General features: G+C 38.1%; 1 protein-coding gene across 7 annotated transcripts in view; it reads left to right on the top strand.

Annotated features, from left to right (window-relative positions):
• Nucleotides 1-13,004, top strand: part of CC2D2A (coiled-coil and C2 domain containing 2A) — a 74,077-nt gene that overhangs the window by 19,531 nt on the left and 41,542 nt on the right. For all 7 annotated transcript variants that reach the window (XM_089524776.1, XM_089524772.1, XM_089524775.1 and 4 more), the window contains exons 7-13: nt 324-486; nt 2,748-2,884; nt 3,850-3,981; nt 6,033-6,242; nt 6,688-6,794; nt 10,307-10,447; nt 11,172-11,328. In XM_089524776.1, the coding sequence (XP_089380902.1) occupies nt 324-486; nt 2,748-2,884; nt 3,850-3,981; nt 6,033-6,242; nt 6,688-6,794; nt 10,307-10,447; nt 11,172-11,328 (1,047 nt within the window). The remainder of the gene's footprint in view (nt 1-323; nt 487-2,747; nt 2,885-3,849; nt 3,982-6,032; nt 6,243-6,687; nt 6,795-10,306; nt 10,448-11,171; nt 11,329-13,004) is intronic.

Genomic DNA, 13,004 nt, shown 5'->3' with positions numbered 1-13,004 from the left:
GTGTAGACATAAAAGGTGCAGAGACAAACTTTGTGATGAAAATGCTTAAGATTAAATTGTGCCTTGTTTTAATCACCTGTACAGTTTTATGCATTTTTTTACTGTTTTGTCTGATGTTGGTGATTATTTTGTAGATTATATTTTTTCTGGGACCAAAGTAAACATACTTACTCCTCTTTGCATTCTTTCATTCACATTACTAGTGGAAGTTAACAGCTTTACCATTACTATAGTATATGAAACAAGATATTTATTTATGCTGAAACTTGTGAAACATATTTATTTTCATCTGTCTTTCCCCCCAAATTGTATGTAAAATACAGGATGAAGAGGAACGCCTTGTTTGTGATAAAGATGATGATGACCTGTTTGTTTTAGAACAGACAGCACTTGATTTCCTTGTAGTTAGACCTGCAGAATATGAAAGCTACTCTGGACGAGTGCAGAAAGAGAAAGAAATGTTCTTCATTCCCAGTATGCTAAGAGGTACACATATTCTTGTGAGGTTTTATGAGATAAAAATTACTAACATACCACCTACAACAATTGTAATTCTTATGGAAGTAGGGTTAAAGTATAAATTGTTTCTGAAATGACTTCAGTATGAATTATTTGAGGAGATTCAAGTTGGCGTACAATAAAATCATTTCGAGATGATTGCAGATGAATAACTTGTCTAAGGCATTGCCAAAAATCCATGGCCTCATTTAGACTACAGAATTAGGCTATTGTTCTGCTTTAACTGCCACAAGCTTCTGGGATTTGCAATTTAAGGAGGGGCTTTTAGAATTTTCAGCCAGAGCGCTCTGTAATGTCTCACTGGAATACCAGTCCCAGGATTCCATAGGAGGGAACCATTACATTAAAGTGGGGTTTAAATGCTGTAATTGTGTAGTAAGAATGTACCCATGATCACTCTTGGATCACCCAATCTCTCAAGTGTTACATCAAGAACTTGCCCTTAATGCCACTAAGCCATTGTTAACTAGCATCTTTAAAAAACTTTCAAAACCATGCTTTTTTAATACTTGTAGACCAAAGCGATATTAGCTTCTAATTTGTTCAAAAACAAGAACTTTCAGAACAGCACTGAACTAGAGAGTATTGTTAACACAAGAAAAAGGTGTTGCTTAAATAATGATAATGTGCTCTTAAACTTTCTTGACCATGGGATTGCCAGTCCATGCTGGAAATTGGAAGGGGTACAATCAGGTGTAAAATTTACTGATAAAATGGAGGTATTTGTTTGTTTGTTTGTTTGTTTGTTTCATTTATACCCCGCCTTCCTCTCGAAGGGTTCCAAGGCGGCTACTATCATCAGCTGTAAACATGATAGTCATTTTGCTATGGTTTCATTGGCTGACCAGGGCTCTGGGGTACTATCTAAAAAAGTAAATTCTATGTACTTGCTGCCTTCTGGTTTGGCCTCATTTGCATTCCTACCGTATGTTGACCTCTTGTCTGTTGTCAGATGCTCTCCAGATTGTTACTGCCATTTTTGCTCCAGCCTCCCATCCAAAGTGGTACAGACACTGTACAGTACATACAATAGACACTGTGCTTTCCCTTCATTAGGCCATGGCTTGGGCAAAATGTTGTGCCATTTGAAAGTATAATAATATCCCAAATCCACTTAACAGTGATACTTTTAATGGGCCTAGCAGAGTATTTATTATTTTGGTTCAAGGATTTATATCCCACCTTCCTCCCACAATGGGATTCATGGCGGTCATAAAATATATGTTGCAGGCTTTCAAAGCTCCACTGGCTTCTTCATCCGACAAAGGTGTTAAAAATAATACAAGAGAAAAAATGATGATATTAGTCATAGACCTGCATTTTGTCAAGATACAGGTGTTGTTCTGAGTATGAAGGGATATCTATGCAGGCTGGTCACTCCTTCTGGCCATGTGGTACTGGAAAACAAAGTATTTTAAAGTCCAGGAAATTTAAATTCCATTTGCAAAACAAAAAGGTACTTCCTATGAGATCAGGGGTCTTAACTATTGGTGTATACAAAGTTAACAGAAACAAATTATTAGTAAATAGTTGTTACTGTGTATAAGAGATGAAAATAAATTTTCTTGGATTTGACAGTCTTGTTGGAAGCAGGATTTTTTGTCTTCTTTGAGACTTGCTGTCACCTCATTTTAAGCATAAGTGCATTTGCGAGCCTTTCCAATTGTTTTGGCAAATGAAGTACAGTCGGCCCTTCTTATACATGGATTTTTTATACACGCATTGAAGCATCCATGGTTTGAAAATGTTCAAAAAAAGTATAAACTTCAAATATCAAACCTTGATTTTCCAATTTTTATAAGGGACACCATTTTGCTATGTCATTATGTTTAATGGGACTTGAGCATCCACGGATTTTGTTATCCATGGGGCATCTTGGAACCAAACCCCAGCGTATAACAAGGGTCCACTGTACACACGAAACGTTGCACCTATTTTAAATTCCAAATGATTGAAATGTGCAGCATTGAAAGATATACATGCAGAAACGTTTTAGTCAGTAGAGAAAGGTTGCGGATAAATGAGGAAAACTACCAAATAAATGCACAGATTAGGGAAAATGCATTGAAAAGTGAGATAATTCGAGTGTGGGAAGAAATCAAAAAGACTTGCAATCTGATAGAAAAGAAAGATGAAAAGAAAATACTATTCAGAAAAAGTCACTGAGATCAAAAGTGAGACATTTTCATGTCCTTGGTGTGTGTGTATAATATCACTCTTTCTTTTAGTGCCTGCCTCTTTGAAGGTACCTGAAAATATGCAGCCAAGGTACCTGGAGGATGAAGGTCTATATGCAGGAAGGCGCCCCATTGTATCACTATCAAACCAAAATATTATAGAAAATAGGATACTGAAGCAGGAACAGGTAAATTGTCTGAAGTATTGGTGTTTTTTTCTTCTTTACTCTTATGAAGTGGGAATAATAATGATTCAGCGAGAGGCATATAGTCAGAAATTCTCAAATGACCCACTCAAACAGTGTCACACTATATCTTTATAACACAGAGGAGTTTCAGAATAGAATACTGTTGAACACTCACTTTCAGTAGCGTTTGAAGAGTTTTGTAGCATACAAAGGAACCTAAACCTTTACAGGATGAGGCAGTTGAGCTTGGGGAGTTTTACTTAACCCCTATTGACTCCATTGTTGTTATGCCAATTTGTGAGGCATATTTTAAATGCTTCAGTTTTCATTTTCTTTCCTTCTTGATAAAGTTTTCTTGTATAGTGGTGAGAAGGGGCATGATTTAAATATGCCTATAAGCTTAAGGTCCAATATTTTATCAGAAAATTATAATTGCATAATTTAGAAGTGCTGATGCACTTTTTTTAAAAAAGCTGCCACCACTCTTAGAATTGTCTTGCAAGGAATACTTCATTGGAAACCCCTTAGAGAGACCCAGAATAATTATATGGGGTTCAAAATGCTTATATAAGAACTTTCCTAGTTCAAATTTTTTGAAAACACTATGGTACCATCAGAAAGAAGCATGGTATGTTAAGTAAATATTCACTATACACATCATTGACCACCCCAGCCAGTAAAGTGTGATGTTTAGATTACTGGAATGTTATTGGGAGCAACTAGGTTCAAATCTCAACTTGACCATGAAGGTCACTGGCTGACCGTGAGCCAATCACTATTTCACAGCTTAACTTAAATCACAGGATTGTTGTTATAGGCAAGAGGATCATGAATATATATGACTTATAGAATAGATGCTGTTCCATACGTGAATAAGAGTTTTTTGTTTTCTAAAGAATACTTTAGTTCTGCAAAATATTTCTTTTAAGTTGGAAGTATTTTTATTCTCTCATATTTTTTTTCAGGGGAAAAGGTGGTTTGGAGACGATGGCCAAATTTTAGCTTTGCCCAATCCAATTAAGCAGTCCCTGACCAGACCACCAATATTTCCAGCTGAAGAAGGTAAAGAATCAGAGCTAGTGACATTTTATAAAAAGGTGAGTTTGTTGCATCATCATATTAGGTCTTTCCCTATAAATTATTCTATTAAGAGGAATCTTAAACATCAGCAGTTTTTCAGCATAGAAAAAAAATTAATGGTTGCTGGGTTTTTATGCCTAGCGGTCAAATAGATATAATATAATAATGAGACCTTCCCCTTTTCCGCATGACAACTACTTCCCAAACCTTTCAGCAGAATATTCAAGCAAGTTTGACTTTGGACTGTTTATGTTGTCTGTAGTACTGTAAGCAAGGGACTGCCTACCCATGAAGGTTCTTTACATCTGCACTGCACATGAAAATGCATGTATATCATGCCCCAGCTATCTTCCAGTCATGTTGTCTATGTTTTTGTTTCTTTTCTCTTTTTTTGTATTTTTGACAAATGAACTGTGCATCCAACAAAAATGTTGTGTGAAGTCGTATGTTTAATTGGAGTGGGGGGTGCATTGGGATGTCCAAGCGGATTAATTTAAAAATGATTTATATTCTCTCTTTGATGGGCTCTAAGCACTTCTCCCTCAGCTCCCTTTTTCACTCTAACTTCAATGTTGGCAATTCTTGCTGTTTTAAACTAGAGTTTCCCATTATAGCCACAATCTGGGTTAATATTTGTTTGCTAACCAGGAGCTTAACAATTGTTTCTTTCTGATTAAATTCCTGATGACTAAACTAAACTGCCAGAAAATCAGAATTCCCCTTTTCAGACTTAAGAGAAAACTTAAACTATTTGTGGGGATACCCCAGCTCTCCAGATACTGTTGAACTGCAGTTCCCAGCAGCTCTAGCCACCATAGGCAACGGCAAAGAATGCTGTGAGTTTCATTCCAACAATATTTGGAAGGCTAAAAGAAATGCTGAAAGGTGAACTCATGGCTGTGGGTACTATCCAACACTGTACTCCTTTGGCTAGAGCAGCAGATTCTAATGGAAATGGAAGATGGTGATGCCTCTTCCCTGCTACAATCTCCCAAGTGCATACAGGTGGCCCTTGTATACTACACAGTCATGGATGTGTCCTATGTGATCTTGGGATTTGTACTTTTGTGAAGTACTAGAACTGGCTGAGAAGTCTCAAAAAAAGAAAGAAAGAAAAGAAAAGAAACACCCCTAAGCTGCAAATCTGAAGATTTCACAGAATGGGACCATAGCATTTAAAGTGGGAACATAATACAATAATTGTATGGTGTAAAAAGCTTCTTGCTTGTTGGAGTGGGACTGAAATACCTCCAGACCCAGTGGTGTGGATAACTGCAGGAGAGAAAGGAGGAGGAGAAACATTCATTTCTCTGACACTCCAGTGCCAGTACAAAATTGAATTTGGCCTATGTCAGTGGTTCTTAAACTTGTGATCCACAGACCCCCAGAGGGCTGTGGTCCTCACAGGCTCCGCAAAAGCTTAAGGCCTGTTACAGACTGCCAAAATAAAGCTGCTTCGGGTCTCTTTGGAGGTATGCTATTTAAATGATGCATGGGTCCTAAGAGTCCGGAGGTCGCGCCAAAGCCACACTCCATTCCTAAGCACCGGAGTGCAGCTTTGGTGCAGCTTCCAGATTCTTCGGATGCTTGCATCATTTAAATAGCATACCTCCAAAGAGACCCGAAGCAGCTTTATTTTGGCAGTCTGTAACAGGCCTAAGACTGCTCAGCGCACATCTTCCTCACAGCAGAGTGTCCTCATGATAGGAGCCTGGGCAAAGGTTTGCTGGCTGGATGGGCCTGCACATTGATGTTCAATCCGCACCAGCCACAAACTGGTGGGAAGAAGCAGTAGAAAGGTCTTCCCCCCCCACCTTTGGTGCCTTTGAGGGAAGTTTTAATGGATAGCGTAATTGTTAATGCTTTAGATCAGATATTATCAATCATCATCATCATTTGGGTTTTGAATCTTGAATGAAGTCTTAAGAGTCTGCGGCAACAAAATATATTTAAAGGGTCTCTGATAAAGAAAAGATTAAGAACCACTGGCCTATGTATTCTCAAGCTTGAATGTACACATCAGAAAACGTTTACTTGTAGTGCATGTTCATTTACTTAATTGTTTTAGGCGATAAAAATGAAGCTTGCCAATCAGTATATTGTTGGATCAGATGACCCTCAGGGACAGTTTCAGCTGGATGTTGATATTTCTGGATTGATATTCACTCACCATCCCTGCTTTAGCCGTGAGCATGTCTTAGCAGCTAAACTGGCACAGTTGTTTGATCAGTATCTATCAAGAAGACAAAAGAATCTCACCAAACTTCTTACAGATAAGGTAATTTTATTGTTTTCCATTCCTTTAAAAAAAAAAGGCTTAGGCGCTTAACAATAAAATAGAGACATACTCTTAATGATTCTAGGTATGTGTCATATTTATTATTGAATGTCTAAAACATACAAACGTATTCGCCTCTAAAACACCATTTTAGTGAACAATCTGAAGATAAATACTGTAAATAATTAGGTATTGCTCATCTGTCACTTATCTTCAAGCTCCCCCAGCAGCTAGTGACCCAACGGCTATGATATCATGGAATATTAATAAGCATTCTTGTCATTGTAGAATGGTGTTAATGGGATGGCCTAAGGAAACCTGTTCCCAATGTGCCTCATCTATCACATCACAGAATTAGGTTTGTCAGGTTACTATGTCTGAACATCAGCTCCTTCATCTGTCATACACTAAGTAATTTTTAAAAATTATTTTCTCATTTTTTTAGTTGCGTGCGCTCAGAAATGCTTTACAGAGTATTTGGGATACTAGTGAAAGTGGAGTGCTTAATCCAGTCACACAGCAAAGCATAACGGAATATAAGCTTGAAATAAGGTGAGCAAAAAAACCTTTCATAATATTTAATTGTAGAGGGTGTAAAGCTATTCAGATTGACATTGGAAAGACTGGCTCTTGTAAAACAACTGGGTCTAGCAAGGGAGAGTAGAACCCCTTTCACTGAATTCATCATAAAAACAACCCCCTTCTCGCACAAAACATTAATTTTGTTTGACTGCAAATTAGAGATTTGAGTGAACTGAAGGTAGCTCAGGATCATTTTGTTGGTCATTAAATGAGTTTAGTAGAACAGCAAGTGTTTCTGGTGTTCTGTCATCAAACCACTAACATTTTATATTTAATAAAAATATTAAAAATAGAAACATTTTATATTTTATACTAGAGCCAGTGTGGTGTAGTGGTTTGAATATTGGACTACGATTCTGTAGAGCAGGATTTGAATCCCCACTCAGCTGTGGAAATCCACTGGATCACCATGGGCAGTTCATACTCTCTCAGCCTCAGAGAAAGCCAAAGGCAAACCTCCTCTGAACAAATCTTGCCAAGAAAACCTCACGATAGGGTCACCTTAGAGTCACAGAAGTTGGAAATGACTTGAAAGCACACAACAGCAATAAATATTTTGGACTACAGAACTCTCCAGAATGGCAGGCAGTGTAGCAGGGGGACATATCTGTATGAATCCTATGAGGGCATCTTTCACAAGCATTGTAGCCCCCTGTGTCATATTCCATGCTGTGCTAAGGTTGGGACAGCTTCTCTTTAGTTCCTCCTCCAGGCTGAGTCTCTCTTAACTGGAATTCCAAAATCGAAAATATTCCAAAAACCAAATCTTTTTTCATGGGTGGCTGAGATACTGACACCTTTGTTTTCTGCTGATTCAGTGTACACCAACTTTGTTTCATGCACAAAATGATTTAAAATGTTGCATTTATGATACAATAAAATACTGAATTTATAATAAAAAATATTATAAAATTATTTTCAGGCTATGTGTATAAGGTGTATATGAAACATAAATTAATTTTGTGTTTAGACTTGCTCCCATCTCCATGATATCACATTTTGTACATATATGCAAATACAGATATTAAAATAAAAATAAAAAAAACTCCAAAATCCAAAGTACTTCTGGACCCAAACATTTCAGATAAGGCAGACCCAATCTGTACCTCTGTATATAGTTGGGAAGAAGTGATGGGAAAGCCCCACTGAGTAAGTGGCCTTTTCCTTTCATGAGTTTAGATCCAAGTTTGGATTCATAGCCCCTCAGAGACATGGCTTCAGACAGCAGAAATGCAGTTCTCTGGGGTTTCACTGTGTTGTTAATTTGGCCAGAATAATCCTTTTTGTGTCTCTATTCACAAACAGATCATTAAATATTTGGAGATGAACAAATTGACATGCTATTTTTAGAAAAAAACAATAATAAAATGACAAATTAATATATGGCTTTAGTAAGTATTACTTCACAGTGTCACCAACAGTGCTTTTTATGCGTGCTGGCTAACATACCCATGTGTTTGAATTTCCAGCTCAAATTTAGCAGGACTTGCACATATTTTGGGCTGGATTGCAGCCATACCATTAACATGTTCTTCATCTTGTGTTTATAATGAATCTTATTTGTGCTGGAGAGCTCAAGGGAAGAAACTAATTTCTGGCCAACTGTGGAGAATTAAACTAAGCAGACTGAAGGTGCATCTGTACTGCAAAAATAATCCAGGTTGACACTACTTTAACTGCTATGGGTCAGTGCTATGGAATTTTGGGAAATGTAGTTTTGTGACACATGTAACTAGAGACTGGATGGCCATCTGTCGGGGATGCTTTGATTTAGATTTCCTGCATGGCAGGGGGTTGGACTGGATGGCCCTTGCGGTCTCTTCCAACTCTATGATTTTATGATTCTATGTAACCTTCTCTGTCAGAGAGTTCTGGTGCCACAACATGCTACAGTTCCCAAAATTCGGTAGCACTGAGACAAAGCAGTTAAAGTGGTGTCAAACTGGATTATTTCTGCAGTGTGGATGCAGCCTGAGCTTCCAGTGTGATATAGTGGTTAGATAATCAGACTCAGAAAAGCAAGTTAAAATACCTGTTAGTCATAAAGCTGAGTGGATAACTCTTGTCCAATTGTACTTTTCTATCAAACCTTACTGAGAGTGCAATTTTAAAGATAAAATGGGCAAGGGAGGGTAATGTGTGCCTTCTGATTTTGCAGGAACAGCAAATGTGGAGTAAAAATTGCCATAAATAAATAAATAAATAAATAATCTTTTAAATCTTGAATTCTCTTACACTTTAGTTAGCTGTAGTACCCAACATTATTCAAAAGAACTGTTAGTGATTATTAATGATTACTCAGTTTCAGCTGATCTGGAGGATGCGTGTCTAACTCTGGGTGCTCAGATGTTCCTCACGTTGCACATCAGACATAGTTGCACTGAGCATTCCCTTGCTCATTAATCACATCCTCTACTCATCAGACTCTGTTTGAATGGGAAAACCCTTGGGGGATCCCTCCCAAACTACCACCAACACTCCAAAATGAATTTTATGTACACCATGTAACCTGTATGTTAAGTGAGAATATCCCAAAGATCCTCTGCAAATTTGGTGTAAATATGCCAGTTTATATGTGATGACAACCAAAGCAAGAGACAGAAACTTGGGCACAGTACAGACCGCCGTTTTGTAGTGGCCTGGGGCCAATTCTAGGATTCCGGACGCACAGCATCTGCACGCTCTGGAACCCTAGCACATATGGATGACGCCATCTTTACATGACACCGTCCACATGGGGCACACATGCATGACGCAAGCGAGGTGCCATATCTGCACCTTTGGGCACTGCGCTTCCGTCATGGATGTGTCACAGTGTGCCAATGGCGCACTGATGATGGCATCAGTGCACACCAAGAAGAACCCAGTTTTTCTGGGTTCTTTTTGGTCTGGAGGGACGCTGCGTGGTTTGGCTGTTGCTGCGTCCCTGCAGAGGAAAACTGGGTGCCTCCAGCCCACCTTTTTGGGGCAGTATATACCACGCCTTAATTTACTGGGCACTTCCAGTGGAAAGGCCAAATGAAAATATTGACAACAAATATTTTAAAGACCAAACTAGATACAAGACATATGTCTCTACACACCCACCCACCCACCTAATGCAGTTGCAGGGGTATTTGATTGGGCTAACCATTTTTCAAAGCAAAATGTCCTGTGTCCTGTACACATAGGGGGAAAAATTAAATCTACCTATTACTTCTTTTGTGAGAAGAATAACATCTTGAGGAGGCAGTTTTTAGCAAGTAGACAGCCTACAGGAAAAGGATTAAACATATTTACACATTCACATGATTGTGCTCTGCCATGGTGACTGGCATTATTGCACCGGGGAGGGGGGAGCTTGTTAGTTTTTCCCTGGAGTTCAGTATGATTTAGATCATTGTAATTATTTAATATTGCTGACTAGAGCATTTGACATTTTATAATTTAGAATGATTAAATGTTCAGAATCGTGTTCCCACTAATGATGTCTATATGTGCAGGCAGACAAGAAGACTTCGTGATGCTGAGCAGGAAAAAGATCGAGCCTTGCTTAAGGCTATTATCAAAGTTTGGAAAGAAATCAAGTCCCTGCGTGACTTTCAGAAGTTCACTAATACACCCTTGAAGCTCTACTTGAGGAAGTATGTTTTGAAAAATAATTACTTTGCTTAGCAGCAGCATGTCCACAATCACAGTTGATACAGGTTTGGTTCTTATTGAGATGGCACACTTCTGTAACCACTTCAGCCTGTAAACGGAACTAACATGGTTTATTATTGTCACAGAGGATTTTAAAAACAAACAAACAAACAGCACAATCATTTCATACATTGTCTCCCCAATCCCATTTTTCTCTAGTAACCCAGCAGGATATCATGGTCAATAATACTGAAAACCACTTACAACAGTTCACCTCTTCAGTAATTTTTATCTGGCTAGAATTCTTTTCCTATATATTTTTCTAACTGCAGAATTTTTGATCTAGGGGAACATTTAATCAGTTTACACACTATTTGAGTTGGTGCAGACCGAACATACCATAAGGTTACAATTTCAATAAAAACTAGCTCAAATTATATTATATATATTATCTCTATCAGCTATTCCTCCTGTGGTCCTTTCCAGTTTAAGTGATTTTTGTCACTGATATAAAAAATGGCCAATTTTACCTGAAAATCTTTTTGTATGTGTTGCACATAACATGAAAAGTAATGCAGTATACAATAATAACCTCCTCATTTGAAGAAACATTTGGATTTCTGTCCAGTGTTATGTTTTTCAGTGGAATTGGAAGACTAGCTTGAGGAATTCAAAGCCCTTTGATAAATAGTGTATAGTCTGCTGACAAATGGATTTTTTTTAAAGGGAGGAAGTTGACCAGAGGTTGGATGAAAAGGAATATGAGGCAGAAATTCAAGCTGAAATAGCTGAACTGTTTGAAGAAAACAATGAAGACTATGAAAAGAACATGGAAAAATATAAACTTGAACTAAATGAATGGAAATCTTGGAAGAAGGCACAGGTTGATGAGTTAATATTGTTGTGTGTTTGAAAGTGTGTTTGATCGTTTTTCACAATGACTTATCAATAAGACATGGCAATATAAAATGTGGGAATAGTGACAGTGCAAAGTGATCAGATGGCTATACCATATATACCCGACTATATGTTGACCTCAGATATAAGTCAAGGGTAGGTTTGCGGGCCAAAATTAGGATTTTGATATGATCCGTGGATAGTTTGAAGGTAAAACTTAGGGGCATGTAACAAAAGATGTAAGGGATGAGACAAAGGAAAATGATGCCAAAGAACTTAGAACATTCTGGTAGTCATAACTGTTTGTGTTCATGCTAAAGGATGGATGGATGAGAGAGTAGAGGGGATCCATGTTTCTCTTTGGTGCTCCCAGGATGGACTAAGCTCTCGCCTTTTACCACTCTATTCAGAGAAAGGGGATGGCTCCCCATATATATATATATATATATATATATATATATATATATATATATGACTGTATATATGACTGTTAAAGTACAGTACTTACGTTGACCCATTGATAAGTCGATCCAGGGTTTTGGGTCAATTTTTTTGACTAAAATTTCTAGACTTATATATGAGTACATACAATTGCCACAATAGCTAAAGTTCAGCAGTGTCCTAACAGATGGACTTAGACAGAGTAGTGTGGTAGACGTCAGCTGTGATAGTCTGTTGCACCAATGAAGAGGCCTGTGAGGGTCCAAAACACACTTCAGAAATAATCCAGTTTGAGACCACTTTGACTGCCAAGGCTTAATGCTAGGGAATTCTGGGATGTGTAGTTTTGTGAGACATTTAGTCTCCTCTGTCAGAAAGCTTTGGTGACACAATAAATTACAATTCCCAGGATTTCCTAGCACTAAGCCAGGACAGTTAAAACGGTCCCAAACTGCATTATTTCTGCAGTGTGTTTTGGACCTAGATCATGGTGCATAGAGTGGTCATCGGGATTTCAGCCATTTAGCCACTACTAATCATGTAAAGTCACAGCTAGTAACTTCATTTAATTTCACTTTGACCCAGCTGTCTACGTTCCCATCCCTAGCAGTGGGTACTGTATACACCATATTCCTGAAATTCTTGATAATGTTCCCATTAATCTGCTGTAAGAAAGCTGCAATCCATGAAAGCTCACACTGTAGTATACTATTTAGTCTTTAAACTGCCAAAGGATTCTTCACTATTCTTCACAGTTCACCATCTAGACTGCCACTACAGCACACTCACAGTGGGATAAAATAAGTCGCTGTATTTTGTTGTTTTATGGAGTAGGAGGGGAAGAAGGAACAAATCCCTGAAAAACTGAATGGATAGTGCATCCCTTGGTAGTGTGTTGTATTGTGCTGATGGAATGCTAGATCCAGGGCAGCATTTCCCTGGCAAATTCCATGTTTTTAATTCATGTTGGAAATAATTTTGTTGCCTGCTTCTTTTACTATTCTTTATCCTGTTACTCCTTGTTATTTTAATTTAATGTTTGGAATTACCTAGAGTTGGAATACAAAGGAATTTGACACTAACTGTGCGAACGAAGTTGTAGCATGAGCTTTCATAGACTTAGTCCTATGCATCTGAGGAATTAAACTGAGGCCTGAAACAGACAGCCTGCAAGGACCAGCTGGAGGCAGCTCCAGCTGTGATCCTGCTGGAACCACAGCA

This window comes from Sceloporus occidentalis, unplaced genomic scaffold, assembly GCF_023333645.1.
Source record: "Sceloporus occidentalis isolate IW3139 unplaced genomic scaffold, rSceOcc1.0.p SCAF_5, whole genome shotgun sequence".
Classification (NCBI taxonomy): Eukaryota; Metazoa; Chordata; class Lepidosauria; order Squamata; family Phrynosomatidae; genus Sceloporus; species Sceloporus occidentalis.
Note: the sequence above shows the minus strand (reverse complement) of the source record. Positions and strands in the feature narration are given on the sequence as shown.